Source organism: Betta splendens, chromosome 10 (assembly GCF_900634795.4).
Source record: "Betta splendens chromosome 10, fBetSpl5.4, whole genome shotgun sequence".
Lineage (NCBI taxonomy): Eukaryota > Metazoa > Chordata > Actinopteri > Anabantiformes > Osphronemidae > Betta > Betta splendens.
This window is the reverse complement of record NC_040890.2, coordinates 12,577,578-12,599,915: the sequence shown is the minus strand read 5'-3', so window position 1 is coordinate 12,599,915 and position 22,338 is coordinate 12,577,578. Positions and strand designations below refer to the sequence as shown.

At 42.5% G+C, this 22,338-nt stretch overlaps 4 protein-coding genes across 18 annotated transcripts; 3 read left to right on the top strand and 1 right to left on the bottom strand.

Annotated features, from left to right (window-relative positions):
* The first annotated feature begins 33 nt into the window (after positions 1-33).
* zdhhc24 (zinc finger DHHC-type containing 24) lies at positions 34-2,764 on the top strand. The gene is made up of 3 exons (XM_029165021.3): positions 34-669; positions 792-1,069; positions 1,333-2,764. The coding sequence occupies exons 1-3, from the start codon at positions 365-367 to the stop codon at positions 1,623-1,625; spliced, it is 876 nt and encodes a 291-aa protein (XP_029020854.1). The 5' UTR covers positions 34-364; the 3' UTR covers positions 1,626-2,764.
* Positions 2,749-6,578, top strand: LOC114864280 (centrosomal protein of 83 kDa-like). 10 transcript variants are annotated; one of them, XM_041072644.2, is made up of 13 exons: positions 2,749-2,886; positions 2,983-3,069; positions 3,380-3,407; positions 3,509-3,667; positions 3,824-3,935; positions 4,177-4,227; positions 4,420-4,497; positions 4,599-4,655; positions 4,753-4,812; positions 4,983-5,047; positions 5,148-5,283; positions 5,407-5,468; positions 6,038-6,578. In XM_041072644.2, the coding sequence occupies exons 3-13, from the start codon at positions 3,385-3,387 to the stop codon at positions 6,240-6,242; spliced, it is 1,008 nt and encodes a 335-aa protein (XP_040928578.1). In that variant the 5' UTR covers positions 2,749-2,886; positions 2,983-3,069; positions 3,380-3,384; the 3' UTR covers positions 6,243-6,578. The 10 variants fall into 10 exon arrangements, with proteins under 10 accessions (XP_040928578.1, XP_040928577.1, XP_040928580.1 ...); XM_041072643.2 differs by having other exon boundaries at positions 3,332-3,407; XM_041072646.2 differs by lacking the exon at positions 3,509-3,667.
* Positions 6,579-6,648: 70 nt separating this feature from the next.
* LOC114864277 (sodium/potassium/calcium exchanger 3-like) lies at positions 6,649-14,365 on the top strand. Of its 2 annotated transcripts, none has more exons than XM_029165009.3 (17): positions 6,649-7,087; positions 7,267-7,368; positions 8,973-9,049; positions 9,137-9,211; positions 9,348-9,432; positions 9,948-10,051; positions 10,146-10,220; positions 10,305-10,330; positions 10,439-10,492; positions 10,750-10,886; positions 11,092-11,261; positions 12,057-12,333; positions 12,524-12,690; positions 12,803-12,917; positions 12,985-13,097; positions 13,268-13,333; positions 13,521-14,365. In XM_029165009.3, exons 1-17 carry the CDS (start codon positions 6,979-6,981, stop codon positions 13,629-13,631), a joined length of 1,863 nt encoding a protein of 620 aa, XP_029020842.1. In that variant the 5' UTR covers positions 6,649-6,978; the 3' UTR covers positions 13,632-14,365. The 2 variants fall into 2 exon arrangements, with proteins under 2 accessions (XP_029020842.1, XP_029020843.1); XM_029165010.3 differs by having other exon boundaries at positions 6,653-7,087; positions 11,092-11,180.
* Positions 14,366-15,103: 738 nt separating this feature from the next.
* dpf2l (D4, zinc and double PHD fingers family 2, like) lies at positions 15,104-21,198 on the bottom strand. Of its 5 annotated transcripts, none has more exons than XM_029165011.2 (11): positions 21,072-21,198; positions 20,024-20,184; positions 19,789-19,908; positions 19,417-19,613; positions 19,245-19,337; positions 19,043-19,127; positions 18,521-18,655; positions 17,832-17,963; positions 17,536-17,648; positions 17,268-17,349; positions 15,104-16,751 (listed from the first exon to the last, which is right to left on the bottom strand). In XM_029165011.2, exons 1-11 carry the CDS (start codon positions 21,101-21,103, stop codon positions 16,666-16,668), a joined length of 1,236 nt encoding a protein of 411 aa, XP_029020844.1. In that variant the 5' UTR covers positions 21,104-21,198; the 3' UTR covers positions 15,104-16,665. The 5 variants fall into 5 exon arrangements, with proteins under 5 accessions (XP_029020844.1, XP_029020845.1, XP_029020846.1 ...); XM_029165012.2 differs by having other exon boundaries at positions 19,417-19,610; XM_029165013.3 differs by having other exon boundaries at positions 19,801-19,908.
* Between the last annotated feature and the right edge of the window lie 1,140 nt (positions 21,199-22,338).

Genomic DNA, 22,338 nt, shown 5'->3' with positions numbered 1-22,338 from the left:
GTGACATCACCGGCGGAACCAAGGTGCTTTGTTGCAGTACGGAAATATTTTGGTGTAACAGCTTTTGGGCGAAGCTTGATTTCGTCCATGGGCACACGATCCCGGTTAAGGAAGGCGTTTGTTCACAGTAAAACCATCACTTTTTGGGTTGTGTACGTAACTTAAATTTGTCCCGAAGCTCCACTACGTTAAATTAATACAATGCGGTTGATTTTAGACGGCTCAGAAAGCTAAAGGAGCTGCTTCGACTAACTAAGCGAAGAAACGGGTGCCACAGTGCGTCTGTCAAACCAGTCCTGCCATTGACATCATTGCGCTTTGACCTGTCATTAATAAATCGAGACCAACTGGACAGGCAAGAAACATGACGAGTCTGGCGTGTAAAGTGTTCAGCAGGGTCGACAGGGTGTGTCGCCACCTTCCCGTGGCGCTCAACACCTTCCTGGTTTTCTCCATCACCGGCGAGGTGAGCTACCTGGTCATGGTTGAAGCTCCGCTGGAGCCGGACCAGAAGAAGACGGAGTGGTCCTCGTGGTGGAAGATGATCCACCTGCTGGGACAGTACTTCCTGCTGGGAAACATCTGCTGGAACGCCCTGCTCTTCCTCAGAACCAGCCCCAGCATCAAGGGGGTGTTCCTGGGTGGAGAAGGCATGGGCCAGGGGTGGAGGTGAGAAAGGAGCAGCTGTGCAGATTATTGCAGGCTTGAACATAAATAAATGACAAATGGAGATTATCATTATGGGACCTAGGACGTGTGTGTTTAAGCATTATGACTTTTTTGACACGCAGGTACTGTTATACGTGTGAGACGCACACTCCTCCTCGCTGCTCCCACTGCTACGACTGTAAGGTGTGCGTGCTGCGGAGGGACCACCACTGTGTCTTCTTTGGCCAGTGTGTGGGTCTACGCAACTACCGGTATTTCCTGAGCTGCTTGCTGTTCATGTGGTCTGGGCTCCTGTACGCCACGCTGATGAACGCAGAGGTCTTCATTGTCATACTGAAGGAGGGAGTTACTGTGCACAGCATCCTGCTGCTGCTCATACCCTGGATTATGTTGGTTTCAGGTAGGATCTGGTTTCTCTCACCTTGGCATCTACAGTATAAACTGTGAATAACAATAATCCATATTATTTCATAGCGTACAACAGTAGTTGTATTAATTAATACATGTGAAAGACACTAAGTCACAGTGTGTAAACCAGGGGACATTTTTTTGTCATGTTTAATTCTTTCATACAATGTAGATTAATCTACAGTGTTTTTAATTACTGAAGCACTCAGATAGATGTGAGTGTCATTACGTTCTTTCTGTTTTTCTGCCTCCTAGGTCAGGTCTCTGCACGTGCCTTCGCCTTCGCCTTCATTGCAGACACGTGTGTGGTGGGCTTTCTGCTGGTGTCCGCCTTTTTCTTTTTCCATCTCTTCCTGTTGTTTCGGGGACAGACAACCAGGGAGTGGTACTCATCCCGCCGGCCCTACAACCTGGGGCTCCTGGGCAATCTGCGCCACACTCTGGGCCTTCGATGGTACCTCTGCTGGCTCTGCCCGCTCATACCATCAACTCTACCGGGTGATGGGATACACTTTGAGGTCACAGGATCACTGGAGCCCGCACGGTAACAGCTGAAAGTCTGGACGTCATCAGGCCTTGTGTCTTTACTTCACTGGTGGTGGTTAACGTTATTGGGGAGCAGCAGCAGGGGAACCTCTTTTTAAGGGAAGGGAACTTGAAGGGGAAAAGGCTAGAATAGTGGTTTCGCTGGATATAAGTCTGTACAAATATGTACACTCAATAAGGCAGGCCTCAGAATATTAACACAGAAATTAGTGTTACTTGGACGTCATGAGCACTAAACCTCTGTAAGCAACCCTGAAACAAGAATGTATTTTGTTGACTGTAACGTTTTTTTATAAATGTTCATAACAGACACCCACAGTTTCTGTGACAGTGTCCTGGGAAGTGCACCAGTTTAAATCAGTGACCACTTAACTGAGAGGGGGTGTCAGTTCAGCTTCAATCTGCCTAATCTATTGAAGGATCTAATTTGGTTTACACTGTTCATAAACAGCCTCCTGTCTGTTAAAATGTGTTTTCCACTGCTCTACGTCCACCCTGAGCTACAGAGTTTATTACAGTAAGGTTTTCACTGGGTATTTTTCATCAAGTTGAGGTGATGAAGAACTGAAAAAGTGTTTGCAGTGACTTCTTGCTGTTTACAGACTAAAGTAATTTAATGATATCAGTATTTAAATTCTACCTGTTGTGTAAATCTTTTTGTTTCAGTGAGTGAGCCAAATTAGTCCTGCAGTGTCACATTGTCTGCCAAAGCAGTTTCTGTTTCTAGTAATTCGTTAATATTGCAAATTGTCGCAGCAGTAATACATTTTATTTTTTCAAAAGTATACATGCGTTTCTGTACGTTGAATATAATTTGTCACCGGCTTCTGTTCATTATGTAATATGGCTCTGAAACACTGCTAACAAGTAAAAACGTCATTACCTCAAAGTGATCATTTCTGCTCTTTTTTGTAGTGTTTTGTGTCTTATTTTATATCTGCTTCCTTGTTTTACACAAAAATTTCAATCAAAGTTATTGTTTACATGTTTTATTTATCGAATATAGATATCATCTTCTTTTGCTTTTGCTCTTGCTCTGTACTATCCGATTTGGGTCACGTTGTTTAAAGTGTGGTTCTGCTCTTTGAAAGTGTTAATAAAAAATTCAAATTCCACCAGGGGACACGTGGAAAAGCGGAAACGCCTGATCGTATTTTGTTCTCTTGTTCTAAGTGGTGCTGTAATAATGTAAAAAGAAAAAAAATGTTATTTGGGTAAAAAAAAAAGTTAAAAGTACTTTTTTTCATATCAAGAATAAGGAGGGTATTCTCAAACGAACCTTTAAATACTAAAACATTATCATAATTAATTAAAATGTTAAATTTGTGTTTCTTGTTCTATGGTGTGTTGGTTTCTAAGATGCAGTTATCCAACAGTCATTAACCGCCACTTGCAGCTTCCTGGCTAAATACGTTAGCTTAGCCTAGCCTAGCTTATATGCTTCTGGTAAGTAATGTCTTTACTGTTTTTGAATATAAACCACTATAAACCCATGGTGGTAACGTCTCGCTAACTATCACGTTAGTTGTCAAATGTTTTACCTTCAGTGTGTGAAGCTAACGTTAGCTAGCAGCCTAACTGGTGCAGGTTAATTAGCGCACTTTAGCTAGTCTGATAGTTACCACTTAATTTCTTCAACATCTGGCGATGTGTAATCGATACTGAGTTGTTCCTAGTTTATTTTAATAGAGTATGATATTTTCTCTAGTTATACTTGGTTTCAAGAAAGTGAAACAGTGGACTGTGTTTTCCACAGACAGAATGGACGTCACAGAAGAAAACGTGTAAGTGATGCTCACTGTATAACAACTGTTCTACAGCAAAAACTGTGTTTTTTGCAGCAGCAGTGTATGAAGGTGGCTCTTCTGTGTGTGAATGTGTGTAGGACGGTGAAGGAGGCACTTGAGAAAGTAGCTGAGCTGGAATACAGCCAGAACCATTTAAGGGACCTTAATGCTAAGATGAGGCGATGGCTGGATGTTGCAGATGATGATATGTCAGGGTTGCGCTCGGAGAACGCAGACCTCAGGAACCAAGTAAAACAGTAACTAGTCACACTCGCATCGCTTGTTACGCTGCCTTCAGCATCCTGGACTCCTTGTTTTAAGATAGCTCAGTTTTTTTCTGTCATGTGTAATTTCTGTCTTTAAATCAGTATTTTTACGTAGGTTTTTTTGGCACTTGTATTTGTGTGTTTCAGGCTGGAGAAGATCATCAGTGCAGCAGAGCAGAGTGAAGCAGAGTCCTGTGTGTCCCCTCTGGCTCATGACCTTGATTTGGAGAAACGCAATGAAGAAAAGATTCAGAGATTGGTGGGTAACGAGAAGCTGGACTGTATTACAGTGTACGCCTGGTCCTTTGTCGCTGATCACCTATAACACCAGCAGTCATCTGCAGCCAAAGCAAAATCTTCAAAATCCCATCTCGTATTGTTTTGTCAAAGTGGCGATTGTGTGTGAGATGATTGATTTCCTCACAAGCTTCTTGCAAAAGCAGCAGGTACAACTTTGTCCACAGTGGTTTTGAGTGTTTTCAGTATCTCCTTTTGTGCAGGAAGAGGAATGCATCACGATGAAGGAACAAAATAAGAAACTAACTGCAGAGGTGATGATGTTAATTCTTTCACACAACAGCCCTAATTAGTTTTATTTTGTAGCGCTGGGCCCAAACTGCCTGTGTTTTTACAGAATCCTATTGTCTTGATATCGTTTGATAATGTTAATCAATGTGCGGCTGAAGGTGGTCGATAAATTCAAAAGCACTTTGCACATTTAAATGTCACCCTGACCTTTTCAGCTCAACAGCCTCCAGCAAGAGAGAGAGCAGGACAAGATTTATTTAAGCAACTTCAAGGATGCAGTTCAGAGCCTTGAGGTATTACCGTGCCTTCAGCTTGGCCATGTTTAGTATCTTCAAACCCTTGCTTTTATTTCTTGCTTTAAAACAAAAGTGATTTTTTATATGTGTCCCTTTAGGAAGACATGAAGGAGGCTCAGTTAGCGCTGCACGATAGGGATGAGGTGGTTAATCAGGTAGGAGCAGCAACAGAATAATACCACCACATAATAATGATAATCCTTAACCAATAATAATTATAAGTATTTTCTTATTTGAATATGACACTCATAGAAAAACATGGAATTAAATTACTTGGAGGCAACCGTGGAAGAACTTTCAAACTTCACAAAGGTAAATATGTTGTTATTGATTAATATAACAAATAAAACATAACAGCTATTACTTGGGTTAAAAATTTAATTTTGAAGTTAATAAATCATGTAACTGAATTAAACCAATGTGTAATTATGCAATTGTGTTATATTGTGTAAAAACAAACACGTTATGTTTCTCTGCTCCAGGAACTGAAGCTGATGAACCAAGAACTGAGGCAACAGTTGGAGAACAAACAGAATGAGGCCTTGTTGTAACTCACAAATACTCTTCCAATATATGAATATTATGTTGTACAGTGGAGTCATCTGTTTGCATTTATATTCTGATATGTGTCTTGTTTTTGTTTTCAGCCTTGCTGCACATGACCCAACAACAGAAAAGGAAGGGTCACCCTGCCCTCATCTATCCTTCGCAGAGGAAATCAGGTTACTGGCTTCCACAGCTACAGAAGCAACTAGCATGTCCCACTCCAAACATCAAACACAAGTATGAGTTATCTCTACAAAAGTTGTAATATTAGTCTGTACTTATACAAGAGGCCACTAGAGTGTGCCACTAAAGAGTGTAACGTTAGCCTTAGATTAGTGATATGTAGTGATATGTTTTCAGGGGGAAGACGAGGAAGAGCAGTTGAAACTTCAAAGTCTCACAATGCACCTTCAGGGCAAAAGGTTCCTCAGCCTTCTATTATGAGGTCGCTCTGGGTCTGTCTTTGTCAATTGTCCCATAACTTTTTGCTCCAAGGAACTCGGAGAAAGTCTTAATGACTAAATCCTACGTTAGAGGAAGACACAAAGGTTACTGTAAAAATATTTTAGTTTCATGTTGTTGTGCATTGTTGCTTTTTTTGGGACTTCTACATTCCTACTCAAACAACTACAGGGACACCAGTAATCGTCTTCAGTGCAGCTTGGTTTGCTTGGAGTTTGTCATTTGTGTTCTTTAATGTCCCTTGCAACATGCACATACCTGTATGTTGTCCTGGCAAAGCCGACATCTCAGTGAGGATAAGATGTATATCCTGAATTCAAAATTATTTCAATTGAAAATTCAAAATTAAATGGATTCTCTGATTTGCTTTGGCCACTTGTTTGGTAAATTCAGTTGTATGGATTCTTGACATATATAGACCCAGATAGACTTTATTATTTTACATTACAATAGGGTGTTTTTAAGGATAATCATGCTGTTTCCTCTGTGTGTTTCCTCTTATGGCTCTCTGGTTTCCTTATTGCTAAAGGTGTGCTGGTCTCCTGAGGACAGGCGTCATTAAAGCTGGACTTTTCCTCCTGTCAATCATCATTATCACTCTTATCGCTTTTGTGGCGTCATGGATCTCTGCCACAAACAGTGACTTGTTCACCATTAACACCTTATGGAAAGTTGCACGCCTGATCCTACAGCCTTACTGCAGTGTGCACTATGGAGCCTTACCCCCGATTTGATGCTAACTGGGTTGACTGGGTTGGTTGCTGCAGTTAGACAATCTGTGCAGTGTGTAATAAAAATGTCAATATTTTGAAGTTCTTCTTAAAATCTATTATTTGAAATAACACCACAGTAGAAAAAGCTTGATTAGTTTATACCAGACTCAATACCTGCTTCATGTAGTTCAGAGAAGGATGCTTTCACTTAATAAGTTATTCAGATTTGTTTGTAATGTTTAATTGAATGCATGTAAAAGACAGACTTGTTTGTACAGAACTGGAAACTCTCCTTTTTCTGCTACATATTCTACTTAACCTGAAACAGTGTAAAATACACAGGCTTGCTCATGTAAATCTGGCAGAGTGGTCATGTGGCATGACGTCATGATTCCCGAACCTTAGGAGCTAACGATTACCCCGTGAAAAGAGAACCGTTCCCCGGCGGAAACACCACAAAGGCGGGGGTCCGAGCTCCACCAGGGGGGACGTGATGGTGTGAAGCGGGGTCCTAGCAGCTGCGCCGTCAGGACACGTTTGCCGGATGGACGCGGATGCTGCGTCGGCTGCTGGATGCTGATGCCAACATCCTCCTGTACCGCGGATGGAGACCAACGCCAGGCGGGCTGAGAGGCGATAAGGCAGGAAACTAGAGCAACAGGCCGGTTCGGTCGCGTCTGTAACCAGAGCAGCAACACACAGAGGGGCGGCGGCTACGACATGTTCTGAGAGCCGGAGAACGGCGGCGGCTGGCGGGATGAAGGCGCCGAGGAGACCGAGGCAGACGCGGCTCCTCCCCCGGTTCTGCGTCTGTGCAGTCGCTCTGCTCGCAGCCGCCTGGCTCTTCCTCCTCAGCGATGTGGCAGGTGTTTAAGAACAAAACCTAGAACTGTCTCGATTTCAGCCTCGTTAAAGTCGCTGCTGGTTGTGTTTACTCGTGCGCACTGCAGTGGTTCAGGCTTGTTTTGCAAAGGTGCCTCCAAGTCTTCTGTTCACGGGTTTGCTGAAAGCTGTTTTACATCTGTATGACAACCTTTGGTTTTAGGAGCCCGGAGACCAAGTGCTGACGGCAGCGTTGCCTTTTCCAAGAGAGAGCTCATCCAACAAAAAGAAGATTCTCACCAGAACGACAATGTCTCTAGATCTGGTGAGATCCTTTATAATCTGTCTGCGTGGATCATATCATAAATTTAGAAACACTTAATCACCAGCACAGTTAGTTGGATGGACACGAATTTGAGGTTCATGGTGTTATTCATTAGGAACTACAGCAGCTGTGTGTTTTTAGAAGTGTGTGTGTGTGAGTGTGTGTGTGTGTGTGTGTGTGTGTGTGTGTGTGTGTGTGTGTGTGTGTGTGTGTGTGTGTGTGTACAGAGTGGACAGAGCGAGCCTGTGCTGTTCGATCTCTTGATCAGTTTAATCCTGCCTAAAGTCTGTCTCTTGCATCGATCTGACGTTCGCTTCGCCTCATCCTTCATTTATTCAAAGTCTGCACATCTAGACGTTTCAACACAGTCGGGCCTTTGAGGGGCCCAGTTGCTAGGAAACGGAATGTTTAATTTGTGGTTGTATTCCACGTGCATCCGGAGCTCTTCAAAGTGTCTGCACTGTGTAATGACCTGATGGTGATGACGTTCTCGCCGTTTGCCTGCGTTTGACAGAGAAACGGTGAGCCTGATGCTCAGATATTGAGATGAAGAGATTTGTAGTTATTAAAAGCTGACTGCCACGGGGGAGCAGAGTGCGGCTTAACTGCAAGGGCTGAGTCTCATTTCCCTTAAATGATGTTTCAGTCCAGAGGATGATGCTGTCGTTGGTGATAGAAATCTGAGCTTAGACCAGGGTGTTTATCTGTGTCCCAGTCTCCATGTGGACAGTGTTGCCTCTGTGCAGTGTCTCATCCCCTTATGTCACATTTGTTTCACTTGGTTTGTGACCTGCATTGTCAGTGCATATTTTATAAGTTCTATGTCACAACTAAATAAACAAACCTTATGGGTAAAGTTCAAAGAGACACGGTTTGCACATTATCATTTTGCACAATATCACAATAAAAAACAACTTGAGCTGATTTGCAACATAGAAGTCTAGAAAAACACGCTGTTACAGTTGAGAGGATAGCGATTGTCTCACTCAGCCCAATCGGATGCCTCTGAGGGTTTGAAGGCAGTTGGAGTAGAAAAGAGAGTCATTAGAAATGGCTGGAAATGGGCAATGAACTCGATTATATATATTATATATTACTGACTCGGTCACGTGACTAGTTTCACCGCCTAAGTGCAGCTTTCTGGCTCCTTGTCCTTGTTGCTAGGCGATACATCCACATCACCCTTCCAGGAAAGTCCACACACATTTCACACATGCTCAAACAAGTGACAAGAGGTAAAAGGGAGACGTGCAACGGGCTATTTCAAATTAGTTTAATTATTAATAGAGGCGTCAGTTTTTCCCATTAATGCATCAGATCACTAAGACATGACAACAGAAGGTATTAGACTTTTAACTTAACAGATATCACAAAGTAACAGGAAGAAGATAAACCAACTTGGAGAAATAAATGAAGCAAGGGAGACATTTGTACATCACAATAAATAAAGACCTCGAATTAAAGAATTCACTGAGAGGCTTCAACAAGTGTTGACCTTGGAAAAGCCAGAAGCTCCTGCTGTGGAGAATCGACACACCTGATTTTCTGTCTGATTATTCTGAATTAGGGCAGAATGAGCCAGTGTTTCTCCATCTCTCCTGCAGCTATCAGTGAGTTTCCTGAAGACATTTTCACTCAGGACCAGAGGAGGCAGGGCGCAGTACTCCTCCATGTTCTCTGTGTGAGTATCTGTTTTAGCCAGAATCTAAACTCCACAGACGTCCTGTAAAAGTTGTTTATGCAGTAACAAGTCCTCTGCATTTTACAGGCAATTTACATGTTTCATGCGCTGGCCATCGTGTGCGATGTTTACTTTGTGCCGTCTCTGGAAAAAGTATCAGAGGTACGAAGCCGTCTCCATGAACTTTATGTATCTCTACAACGTTTGAAGACAAAAACATCAACAACCTGTTGGTAGTGTACTGACTTGTCTCGAATCGCCTTCGAGCCAGTTAAACACCTCTGCCTGTGTCCTGCAGAACCTTCAGCTCAGTCAGGATGTTGCTGGGGCGACTTTCATGGCAGCTGGCAGCTCTGCACCCGAGCTCTTCACCTCTTTGATCGGTCAGTTTGACATTTGTCTGATCAATAGCTCATTCATATAATTGCCCATGCCTGTACTTCACTGTATCTGCAGTGGAGTGGTCCAGACGTTTCTAGCTAGCAGAATAATCACCAGGATGCAAGTTCATAATGAAGTCTTCTTATTTGCCTGCTTTGGACATGTCTTAAAGTATGTATAGTCCGCCTTAGGATACAGTGCCTTTTATAGAAGGTTTCAGGGTCATTTAAAATGATCATGTTGCTATAAACATGTTTTACTGTTATAAGAAATCTTGCTTTAACAAGTTCTGAAGCGACTTTAATCACTATTCAGTAGCAAAAGATAACATATCTTACCAGACCCTGTGGTTATGAACTGAAGATTTAATATTTCTGCTAAGAGCAGAGAGATAATACATCTGAGTTTATGCCCTAATTGGAAGGGGGGTGCAATCCATCATTTATGTCACAACATTCTTACATTAAAATAATGTTTTGCATATGATTAATGATTCTTCCTGCTGTGTGTGTTTTAGGAGTGTTCATCACGAAGGGAGACGTGGGCGTGGGGACGATCGTGGGCTCAGCAGTGTTTAACATCCTGGTCATCATCGGCATCTGCGGCATCTTCTCTGGACAGGTACCAGCACCGAGTAGCAGCTCACCAATTATTAACACTCGTTGATTTACTCACACAGTAAAACAAATGTGTAAAAACTAACTTTGTGTCACAGCCCATCTCCCTGAGCTGGTGGCCTCTGTTCCGAGATGCTGTTTTCTACATATTGTCCATATTGGTGCTTATTCTGGTAATAAAGAACCACAACATGCAAAATATAAATCAGATATTAATAATAATGTCTAATACTTTAATATATTGCTTTTATTTTCAGGTGATCTATGATGAAAAGGTTGTGTGGTAAGAATGAAATGATGCTGTTTGGGCATCAGGTCAATTTGCAAAATAAATAAGTGACATTGTGATAAATGTAGTAATAATGACTGTATGTTTGCGTCAATGTGTTAGGTGGGAGACCGTCATCCTGATCTCTATGTACGGCGTCTACATAATCATCATGAAGTTAGTATATTTCTCAGCCTCTCATAATAAAAGCCAGGAGTGAAGCTATTGTTGCTGCACGTCAATGTGGGTTGAAGACAGAATTCTCAGGCGAGGAGCGTTGTAGACAGTTGGCGCATTTCCCAGCATCGTCTGCTCAATGTCAGAAACAAAACACAACAAACCCAGCAAGCTGCACGTCAGACACCACAGACCGTTCGAGTGTCTTGCTACACACACCAATGACACGGCCTGCGTCTGTTTGTGGCTTTGTGCAGGTTCAACAGAACCCTTTGCAGCCTGGTGGAGAAACACTGCAGCCGGGCCGGCCAGCCGTGTCTCAGCAGTCTGCGGCGGACGACTGCTGTTGGAAACATGGGCGAGTGCGACAACGACATGGTGCCGCTGAAACCAGGTCTGTGCTTTGTCTCCGTCTCCGTGACACCGTTAGAGCTGTCAGTCAAGCCCACTTCTGCCTCCCTGTGGATTGACAAGTAGATTAACTGGAAGTGGAGCGTTTTGACAGACAGATGTGTCTGAACCTCGTCTCTCTCTCTGTCTCTGTCTCTCTCTTTCTCTCTCTCCTTGGCGTCTTACTCTCCTCCCTCCACTTTACCCAGACTCATGTGCGGTTGCCGGTCAGGACTCAGGGGTGGTGATGGTGGACGAGCTGCTCAACCTGCACCCTCACCAGCTCACCTTCTCAGAGGCAAGCCTCCGCCTTCTCATCACCCCGCATTTCCCCCCCTTCACCCGCCTGCGCATGGCAGGACGCATGGTCATCAGCGAGGTACACCGCACGCGTGGCTTGAAGTTCCCATTCCACTTTATTTCAGCTTTGTGTGGTGGGTATTTAAATGTGCACCCAGAGACAAAAACACATTTGCTGTTTTATTGAGATGCAGAAAGCTCAGACATTTCTGCAGAAGCCTGTCAGCCTGAAGTGAAGGCTTCTGTCATTTCAGACAAAACTGAATAATGTTGAAGATGTCTGCTTGTTTTTCAGCAACTTTAATTCAAGCAAGTGTTTTTATTAGATATTTTATGTTATAATCATTCTGGTTTGAGACTATTTGTTTGTATTTTTTACTGTTTCTTTTAGATTCTTAACACCTTTAGCAGGTCAGGGTGATTTATTATTCAACCAGCTCAGAGTCTAGTGATAAAACAAACTCCACCATCATCATCATCTTCCTACACAGACTTTACGTATTGGGACAAACAGCAGTGATTCATGAGCAGACACATTAAATACTGTTAGAGGAAAGCGGGTGCATCCTAATAAAACTGAAAGATGGTGGGATGTGCGCTGACACATCAAACACATCCAGTTTACTGTCTGTATAATATGATGTGCTCATCTCCCGCCTCACTCTTTGCTTCCTGCACGTGTGTTTGCCATGTCCAGTGCCAAATCCCTGCCAGTGTCTCTGCTCCCTCAACGCCTTCGATCAGCACTATCCAACTCCCCTGCGGTTAAAATGTAGACGTGCCTGACTCGCTCATATTGTTAACCACAGCTGGATGAAGTGGTTTCCTGACATTTTTCATGTCAGTATATTTCCTCCTGTCTCATTCCTGACAGAGGCAGAGGCTGATTCGGGCTCGGGTCGGCCCCGAGGAGGGGGGAGCATCGGGAGAGGAAGGCTCCGGTGCCGGTGTGCCGTGGGAGAGGGAGAACAGGACGGTGGCAGAAGGAGACAGGCAGACGCTGGAGGGAGGGAGGGAGAGGGGGAAAGAGGTGAGGGAGGACACGGACACGGGCAGGGGCGCACAGCCAAAGGAGGAAGAGGAGGAGGAGGAGGAAGATCGACAGGAAGGACAGGATGAGAACGCTCCTTTCAAACCCTTTGTCATACCTGGTGAGTGGGGATAAGCATCTGACACACACAAATGTCCAACAAACGATGGAATAACAAAAACAGCAGCACTGAATGAACTAGATCTGAACAAACCTCAGCCAATAAATGTCCGTACTGCAGTTACAGATTTGATCATAGTAGAGCAGTGATGGCCACTGAAGCGGATGATGCTCCTCTGTGTGTTGTCCAGGTGGTTGGTGTGTGCGCTTGAAGTGGTTGCTCTCGTGGCCCGTGAGCCTCCTGCTCCACTGCTCCATCCCCGACTGTAACCTGCCACGCTGGGAGCGCTGGTACCTTGTCACTTTCCTGTCCTCCACGCTATGGATAGCCCTGTTCTCCTACCTCATGGTCTGGATGGTATGTAACCAACAGGCACACACACACACACAGACACACACACACACACACATACAGACACACACACACACACACACACACACACCAACACACCAACCTCTCCTCTGCCTAGGTGACCATAATCAGCTACACACTTGGGATCCCAGACGTCCTCATGGGCATCACGTTTTTGGCAGCTGGCACCAGCGTTCCTGACTGTATGGCCAGCCTCATTGTTGCCCGTCAAGGTATGTGGCATGATTTATCTCCACACACATGATGTCTACTGTCTATCTGAATGCAATCCATTTGCAGGGTTAGGCGACATGGCGGTGTCCAACTCCATTGGCAGTAATATATTTGATGTGCTGCTGGGCCTCGGCTTCCCCTGGGCTCTGAGGACTCTCATAGTCAGCTATGGATCAGTGGTAACAGCTGTTTTAATAAGTTCACTTCTACAGAGACAGAGTCAGATAACAGCAAAGATAGAATGATTATTCATATTGTCACACTAATGTTGTTCTGTTACAGCCAAATATGCAAACTAACAACGTTGCATTAAAATAAAAAAAAATCACTAGAGAAATCTGTATTTCAGGTAACGATCAACAGTAAAGGCCTGGTGTACTCAGTGATTCTGCTGTTGGCTTCGGTCACACTTACTGTGAGTAGATTTCTGATTTCCTGTTTCACCGGTCAACTCATCTACACTAATTACATTGTTTGTCATCTGATCGCTCTCCCTAAAAGCATTTGTGTGTGTGTGTGTGTGTGTGTGTGTGTGTGTGTGTGTGTGTGTGTGTGTGTATTAGATTTACTCACTTCTAATCTGTCTCCTCGTCCCTTGTCAGGTCCTGTGTGTCCACCTGAACCGCTGGAGGTTGGACCGCAGGCTGGGACTCTGTCTCATGCTGCTCTATGCCATCTTCCTTCTCTGCTCCATTGGCTTTGAGAGGCTGTAGAGGACACACACACACACACACCAAGACACAACTATTTATACATATATGCTCAAATACTCGGACTATAAAGCAGGTTTGACTCGTTTTCCACCTTTATTGCTGCAACTGTTATATTATGACAGACAGATTTCCATTTCTGACCTTGTGTCTGTGTGTTTGAGCAGCATTACTATGAAACTGGCTGCCTGAATGCAACAATGTTTACCTCTGATAAATGAGTATTTTACATTAAAGTTTTGTACCGAGCACCTCCGGCCCAGATCTTTGTGAAAGCAGACTCATAGTGCACTATGTCTCGCAACAAATTTATATAGGTATTGAATTTGTATTTTGGAGTATTGTTCTAAGGAGCCCAAATCTGTTAGTTTACAGGACTTATCATTACTTTATGACTGCCACAAGTAACCTCAACTACCAAATGAGGAAACATGTACATATATATAGTTGCTTCCTGTTATTTATGTAAAGTCACATGTCCACTTTTTATTAAGCTTCGTGTCGGTAGCTGTAATTGACAGTGCATGATTGGTCATTACGCTCCAGATAATTGCACTAAGCCACTGTTGTCTTGGCCTTATACATAGCTTGAGTCCCCTGTTTCTCCTAAAAGCTTCTCTGGCCCAAGGCCGTGTTGTTGTGCTGAAACAGAGGTGACTGTATGTCATAAGGTGTTAAATGTCTGCATATGAAGAGTGTTTTTTGTTGGTTGTAATAAAGCATTTTGTTCAGTGGCATTTATCATCCTTCCTTATTTGGATTATTGTTATTATTATTATTGTTTCTTGGTGACCAGCAAAACGTTGCATTTAGCCCATAAAGATTTATTAAATCAACCCTGTCATTTGTGCAGTGTTGGGTTTAGTCTGTATTTGTTGTTGGTTATTGTTAAACAAGAAGAAACCACTACGTTACAGTAGCACTACAAAATATCAACTCCCTTCTTTATGACGGTTTAAGATATAGTATAATACATATAAAGCCGTTGTTAACCAAATACATCATTGATAGTGGTTTTTATGTTGTAGGAATATGTTCAGATTCAACAGATAGATGTTTATCTAAATCAAGTTTAGAAACAGATGACAGTAACATGTTATCATGTAATAGTTCAGTAATGAAGCACAAGGAAAATATAACATTTTATTTTTCTATGGAACCTGCACCAGGGACAGCTCCTCAGAGAGCGGCCGGGCTGTTTAAGAAAGCTGTTCAGCCGCTAAAATCAGATATAGATCAGGATCAGCTGAGACCCAAGCAGAAACACGTGTCCAGCTCAAAATAAGTGTTTCTACTGGGTCGTCTTGTATTTATTTATTGCATAACAATCTTCAGTCTCTTCCACAATTCATTTAAACAAGCTGAAGCAGCTACTCCAGGTCGTAAAAGTATTATTTATATATTATGCATATACACTTAATAGAGTAAGTTACTTTGACGAGGAATTATTGAAAGCAATAACAATGAACACCCAATTCAAATTGATTTTTATTTCAGTCAGGCTAAATCAGCTTCAATACCAAGGAAATGTAAAAATAAAAATAGTACAACAAAGTACATCATTTTACAAATACTCATAATGGAGGTCTGACATATCAGAATAATCAAATAAATTCAAACATGTCACAGTTATAACAAAAATAGAAAAGGTCAATACAGTACATTGAATGCATTAGGAGCTGGATACTTGAAGTGTTTGCTATACGATACTTTACAAAATTCTACTAGAAAAAACTCCCAATACCAATGGATTATTATGTAATATAAAATGTAAAAATGATAATAAAACAAAACATGATGTGAGTGTGTGCGCATTCATACAGGTGCAATCTGCATGCAAATCTGCTTCAGTGTGACAAATAATGAGAGCAGCTACAGGTTGTAAATGATTCTGTTTTCCACTTGGCAGCAAGAAGATGAAAAATGGCATGTCGCTGCCAACAGTTTCTAAAAACGTTGCACCAAACATGTTTGAGAAGGATGGTTTCTTGTTTACATATTAGACTAACAGCAGTATCTGACTCAAATGTATTTTTTTCTCAAAATATTCAAATATTTTCTAATGAATTTAAAAAAAAATACACTGCAGGTTTGTTTTGTTTGTCAAACCCACGTAATAAGATCATTTTTCTATTATTTCAAGGTAACCTGTGTCTAGTAACAGAATTAGCCTTAAAAACTGGTTTTGGTGCAACTGGTTTACAATAGCAAGGCCAAATATTTTGTGCTAACAGCTCAACAGGCCAAAGCCGTGTTTGGTGGTAGTGGTGTTTGTTCTTTTGACCACTTTTGTCTCACTGGTATTAAATGAAACAAAGACAGTTTCAGTGACTATTACAAGCTCTGTGGTTCATTGCCTCGTGTATTTCATGTGATGACGGATGTTGGCACTGAATAGCTCCTCTGCGGGAAAGCTCTTTGAAAGATAAATAGCTCCAATGAATCAGACAAAAGTACACAGACAAATGCCACTACAAAAGTCCACTTGAACACTACCAATAAGAACAATAATAATAATGATAATAATATTCATTGACCCTATTCATGTTTTTTCCCCACATTTGAGAAGTAAAAATAGATGATTTGGCAAAAAAATCTGTCTTGATCGTCCACACCGTGTCTCTGAGTGTGAAAGGGAGTAGATAATCAGCTGTGATGCTAATCCATTTGCACCTGGGAGCTCCTATGGTAACAGCAGTTACTATGGTTACTGCATGATCTCTGTGTGTGCAACAGTCCGGGACATTGTGTGTTTGTACTGAATTTAAGCAACAATATGTACGTGCTGACCGGCAGGCCTCTGGCACTTTGTAGGCAGATTGGTAGTGATGGTTTGATCCCATTGTTGACTGATCTGAGGTCTGTTTTGGTTTGGAGTCCCCCTGTTGTCGCTGTAGATACTAAGACTTCTAAAGCTGATCTGCAATCTGGCTCTGCTACATCCTGAGCCCGGAGCTCTGGGCTGAAAGGAGGTTTGACAATGTTGGTTCGAGGGTGTGGTCCCGACACAGAGGGGGCGAGACTTGATATGGTTACGTCACTCAGGGCCGGCGTTCTGGTTCTGCTGGTATATGGAGGCTTTGTCCTTCAGCAGAGCCAGGCACAGGTGGCAGCTCCAGCTCCCTGGAAAAAACGTACAAGCACAGTGAGAAGATGGGTTCACATTTTTAATTTTCTATTCTTAAACATTTTAATACGAATTACACAATTCTAATTTGTATTATTCTGTTGTCTGTAAATGCCAAGGTACAACAAAACAAAATTGAACTCTCCTACTGCTCAAATGTAATTATTTGCTGTATTTGCTGATCGTTGGTCGGACAGAAATAGGTCAATGGAGACATCACCCTGGACTTTGTATCTTTGTAACAAGTATTTTCCCAGTTGTACTAAAGTGCAGGCTTCTAAAGGTTGCCTTAATGTGATAAAGGTCACAAAGCCTGAAAATTTCACAAATTTATGAAAGTGTCTAGAATTATTTTTGAAAAAGGCAGTGGAAGCAGTAAGGGGGACCTTGAGTGACAGAAGGTAATTTCCTGTTGGCAGCCTTTAACCCAGTGCTTTGTGACAATTTGCAGTTAAAAACATTCACAAAACCTTTAGGTTAGTTCTTGTTTAAGATTTTTCATTCTCGCTTACCCTCTGGAGGTTCATTCATGGGTGGGGATAGACAATACATGTGATAACCTCTGTCACAGTCATCACAGAACAGCAGCTGGTCCTAAAAAAAACCCCACAAGTTTAGCTTAAAGATGAGACAGAAAGAGTAAAAGGTGTAGACAGAAAACAGAGACAGTTTCCTCCCAAAATTACATGATTATACATTAATTATTAATATTATTGTTATTATATACATGACTTTTAGAGACAGAGGAAAAATGTGCTGGGAAAAATGTAAAGCTCTTACATCATTCTCTGATGTGCCGCAAACATTGCAGCATTTGCACTCAATGCACTGCCAGCGGTAGGTCTTCACTGCAGCCATCATCACTGGTGTGAACTGCAGGCATGTTGGGTGGCCTACAGGAGCAGTGTGCATGGGGTTATGGTAAGAGTAATAGTTAAGAACTTTGTACATCACAAAGCGTGGCCCAGACACCAGCGGTAGAGTAATGTTCACAGTTGTGTCAGACATTTTTTGAGTAGACTAGGTTTATACTCTTGGTATAAACATCAGGTTGGGGTTTAATTGGGAGTTCATACCTGAGCGTCCACAGTCTGAGCAGGACACCAGCTCTTCTGATTGGCCAGTCTTCTGATTCAAGGTGGAGTCTCCCAGACAGAAGTCGCAGTAATCATTGGGCAGTGCCAGCCCGTTGGGACCCTTCTTATTAGCTGAACAACCGAAAAAGGGAAGACATGTTTCAGTGCAATCTGAAGCTATTACGACAATAAATAATCCCCTCTCTCTTCTGGTATAACCTGTCCTATAGTACAAGTATTATTAATATACAAGTACAACTTCTTAAACTTCCTCTTTAAGTACAAACCTGAATATGATTGTGTTGACTACACCCTGAACCATGCCACAGACTAATGAGGAGATGACAACTGACTAAATAAAATGCACTTGTTGGATGTATCTTCAAACACAAAGTCATGTGTGCATGAGGAAACAGCAATGGGAGGAATATGTACAACACAAAAAAATGGATGATATGCTGAAAAAAAATGCCAGGACCCAACTTTGCAAACATTCAGTTGGCGCTGAATCTAATCACAAACATGGGACTAAACATCATTATGAAAATCAAAAAATGGAAAGAGTGGGGAGTAAAAAAAAAGAGAGAGAGAGACTCCCCCCAAACAAACACACACATGCTACACGGCATGCAACCAAACCTCCCTCCCTCCTCTTTCAGTCTCTCTCTCAGCACTAGAGAGTGACTCACTCTTCTGCTCCTCAGGCTGGCGAGGAGTGGGTGGTGCCTCGATCTCTTCGCGGTCCTCGCCCTCCTCCTCGGCCAGGTGAGAGTGCGTATAGTGGTAGCTCAGGCCAGGACGGTTCTTGTAGCGCTTCCCACAGACTGACACACACACACACGGTTATACAAAAGTGTTATCGTGATGGTGGCTAATCCTAACTACTGTCCAAAAAGGCCCAAATAGCTCTTCCTCTCCCATCCATGAGTTTACATTCCATTTTTACCATTTATTCTAAGGTGGTTAATTTTTGGTTTATGGGATATTAGATAACTCAGAGTGAGGTGAGTAATTGCAGTGAGCTACAGCCAGCAGGAAGTTACAGAGAACAAAGACTGTTGCATCAATAACAGAAAGCTTAAAAAGCACTTAATTTGACAAACTTTATTTCCATATCTTTTAGTGGGTAAAATAGAAAAAACTGCATGACATGCATCACACACACACACAAACACACATAAACAGTGGTTACAAAGGAAGCCTTTACTCACTGTCACAGGCGTAAGGCTTGTCCCTCTCCTCCAGTGCCGCAGCAGCAGCCTCCGTTTTCTTCTTGCCATTCTTGTCACTGCGACCCTATAAAAGCCATTAAAATAGACAGAATTATTTGGGACACAAACCCTCGCTCTATTGCTGAATGTGACAATAATAATAATATAAGTGCTACTTATTTGCCACAACCCCAAACCTCACCTTGGACTTGCTCTTGCCTCGTCTTTTGGGGGTCTCATCTTCAAAGTCTTCATCATCCAGATCATCCAGATAATCATCATGGTCCAAGACTCTCTGTAAATTTAATTTCTGGAATAAGTCTTGGAAGGCAAAAACATGGTCAAGTGCAGTACCTTGAGTCTTTTAACCTGACCTTGCGGATGCGCCCAGAAGATGTGTGAGTAGCTGTAGATGTAGCAGGAGACTCCACGGTGGCCTGATCATCCTCAGGACCACGCATGTCAGATATGCCACTCCTCCTGTCCAGGGGTTCCCCCTTCAGCAGGGCTTCCAGACTACTTCCATCCACTGCACCAAATGCATCCCGCTTCAAACCCAGCTCCAAATCTGCTGCACAGACCAAAGACAACAGTATTGTATGCAATGGCATAAAATGAACACAGAAACAGACAGACAAATAAAGACACTTAATTAATAACCTGACCAGAGGCTCCTATGTGCAATTGTAAATAGCGTATACGGGCAATTAATTTGCACTGTTCTGTAATAAGCAGAGTTGTTTTACCAGCTGTGATACCTGCTTTTAGGGGAGGAAAAGCCAAGCGGGGGTCCTCAGGTGGATGAGAACGCCGTTTCTTTCTCCAACGCCGGGCTGGGTAAGAGTACAGCTGCCCTGGAGCTACACCTGATGTGATACAGTTCAAAAAGTACAACCAAAGAGTAAAGTAGGTTTAAGGATTAAACATATTTTCAGTCATAAGGACTACCAAAATGAGCTAATATTGTATGACATCATCTACCTGCGCTCCGATGTCTCTTTTCCATCCAGATGTAACAGTTGGACTGAGCGACACCAGTCTGAGAGTCCAGGAAGGGCATGAGAATACTGCGCTCGGCACAGAGGCGAGCGTTGTAACTATGACACTGCTCCATGGCATCTCTGTAGTACTGCTCTCCAAGCCTGAAATGTGTAAGATGGACACAGGCACATTAAATAATGCACATCAGGACATGTGTAATATCGCAAATCCTGATAATAAATGTATGTCCTGTAATTTTTGGGGAGGTCAAACTTGACTCGTCAAAAACAAGAACACAGTAAAATCTCACTAGACTTAATTTGTGAGGAGAGCGAGCTTCTCACCAAATTCCATACCAATTGTGTGTGTCAACATGTTATGATCAGCTCAAATACCGTAAGACTTTGTGTTGTTGTGTTGCTAGCCCAGTTGCTACGAGCTGCAGTAGTACAAAAACGAATAATCGATAACACGAGTGAATGACCTTTCCCAAGAATATGTAATTCAAACCACACAAACTGTCGCGTTGCTGTATGATACTGTTGAGATTGTAACGTTCATAAACTAGCAGGACTCCCGGCAGCAGCCCTGGTTTAATTATATCACACTACCAGCACCCACGGAGCGGTGTCAGAACAAAAGGTTGATTGTTAGCGAGCCTCTCGTCACAACAAAGCCCCCGCTAAGCTGACAGCTTACTGAAAAATTAAGTCTATCTTCCTGCTGCACGCGGCTGTCTAGCAACAGTCAGGCATTACGACGCGTAATCATACATTAAGCACTCCAACGAGTATGTAAGTTAGTGATGAAAGGCGCTGAAACACCAGCTCCACGGTGGGTTCGCCTCATTCATATTTGCTTACAGCTAGCAAGCTAGCATTAGCTCAATGGATAACGTTAACCTCTTGGGACAATTCTTGTAGTCCAGCTAGAGGACGCGACGCCCACAGTTTCTTTCACCCTGCGGTAACGCGGCGAGTAGATGTCCACACAGTCACTTCCGTTAGACTGCTAGTGTTTTCTCTTAAAATAATAAAGGTAAACTTACACTTTCACAACACTGTCGACGGCCGCCGCCATGTTTGCCTATTGCAGTTGTGAGAAGTGGCAGTGCGCATGCGCGAAAACGTGAGCGACCGTTGGGTGGAAGGCTTCCGCCGCTCGTGCTCAGTTTGGGATTAAACGATATGCGACAGACGCAAGATCATTAGGTTAAATATTTATAACATTCAGCGTTTTTCTTTGATATATTGAATAACGTATACCTGGAGGGAGGGAGTCCTAATATGTTAGTATTATTATTACCGATATCTTGTGAATTGATACACAATGAATTTATTACCGTGTATTAGATTTTGGCAAATAGTACAAACGTTATAAATAAACCAATGACCCCCAAGGTCACACTAAACTGGTTAATTCCAAAGCTTTAATAATTTGCCAAATTTGATTTAGTAATTTATCGAAGTAAAATAAATCATACTTCTATCTATTATTTCCTATCTAGAGTTGGGTGTACTAGCTTCAGAATTAAGTAGGTCCCAATGTAAAAAATGTTTATTTCAATATATTCAAATGTACCTTTATAGTTTAGTATACCTCACTGTTGACTGTTGAGGTTATTAGCTGAAGCAAATTTTTAGCGTACTTATTTCTTATATTGGTCCGAACTTATATAGCGCATTTAAACGCCCTTTTGTCGGCCAATACCAAGACTCTCTTTTCTCTCCTGTTTATTTTCTGGTGCAGACAGAGCAGAACAAACTGCTGAAGCTCTAACATGCAGGCACAGATCATTCTAGGAATCCTTGAGAAACATAACAGCCAAACTGCAAATACTCGCTTTCCTTTATATCTCTCTTTGCTTTATTATTCTTTACTGACAGAGTGAGACAAACTGTACCCAATCAGTGATAAGCTCAACCCTGTTAATGCAATGCCTGAAAAGGCAACAACCAGACAATGTGGAGATAATTCCTGGTCGACTCTACCTTCTTTCACAGGTTTTAGCCTAAGCTAAAGATTTGATTTTAAACATATCAGAGGAAAATATACTTTTATTTGACTCCAGTATTTATTTTTGTCATACTATACATTAAGTCACAGTTTTATTATAGTGGCCATATTTTCCAGGTACTATTCAGACCGAAGGACCGACCGACGGACCGACCGACTGACCGACCGACCAACATTATTCGTCCCACAGTGGGGAAATCTGCATCAGTATAGTGAAGTGTTGTTTATAGAAGTATGACCGAGGCTGACCAAGATGTTTACAAGCTAGTCCAACAGTTGTCCTTGAAGGGAGACACAAT

Bases quoted from the DNA above. Each gene is read 5' to 3' on its own strand.
- LOC114864280 (XM_055512403.1), top strand. From the start codon at position 3,316: ATGATATTTTCTCTAGTTATACTTGGTTTCAAGAAAGTGAAACAGTGG. The intron at 3,408-3,508 runs GTAAGTGATGCT...GAATGTGTGTAG, and splicing joins GACGTCACAGAAGAAAACGT to GACGGTGAAGGAGGCACTTG. The intron at 3,668-3,823 runs GTAACTAGTCAC...TGTGTGTTTCAG, and splicing joins CTCAGGAACCAAGTAAAACA to GCTGGAGAAGATCATCAGTG.
- LOC114864277 (XM_029165009.3), top strand. From the start codon at position 6,979: ATGAAGGCGCCGAGGAGACCGAGGCAGACGCGGCTCCTCCCCCGGTTC. The intron at 9,050-9,136 runs GTGAGTATCTGT...TGCATTTTACAG, and splicing joins TACTCCTCCATGTTCTCTGT to GCAATTTACATGTTTCATGC. The intron at 9,212-9,347 runs GTACGAAGCCGT...TGTGTCCTGCAG, and splicing joins CTCTGGAAAAAGTATCAGAG to AACCTTCAGCTCAGTCAGGA.
- dpf2l (XM_029165011.2), bottom strand. From the start codon at position 21,103: ATGGCGGCGGCCGTCGACAGTGTTGTGAAAGT. The intron at 20,185-21,071 runs GTAAGTTTACCT...TACACATTTCAG, and splicing joins GTCGACAGTGTTGTGAAAGT to GCTTGGAGAGCAGTACTACA. The intron at 17,350-17,535 runs GTAAGAGCTTTA...GGTTTTTTTTAG, and splicing joins GCGGCACATCAGAGAATGAT to GACCAGCTGCTGTTCTGTGA.
- zdhhc24 (XM_029165021.3), top strand. From the start codon at position 365: ATGACGAGTCTGGCGTGTAAAGTGTTCAGCAGGGTCGACAGGGTGTGT. The intron at 670-791 runs GTGAGAAAGGAG...TTTGACACGCAG, and splicing joins GGCATGGGCCAGGGGTGGAG to GTACTGTTATACGTGTGAGA. The intron at 1,070-1,332 runs GTAGGATCTGGT...TCTGCCTCCTAG, and splicing joins CTGGATTATGTTGGTTTCAG to GTCAGGTCTCTGCACGTGCC.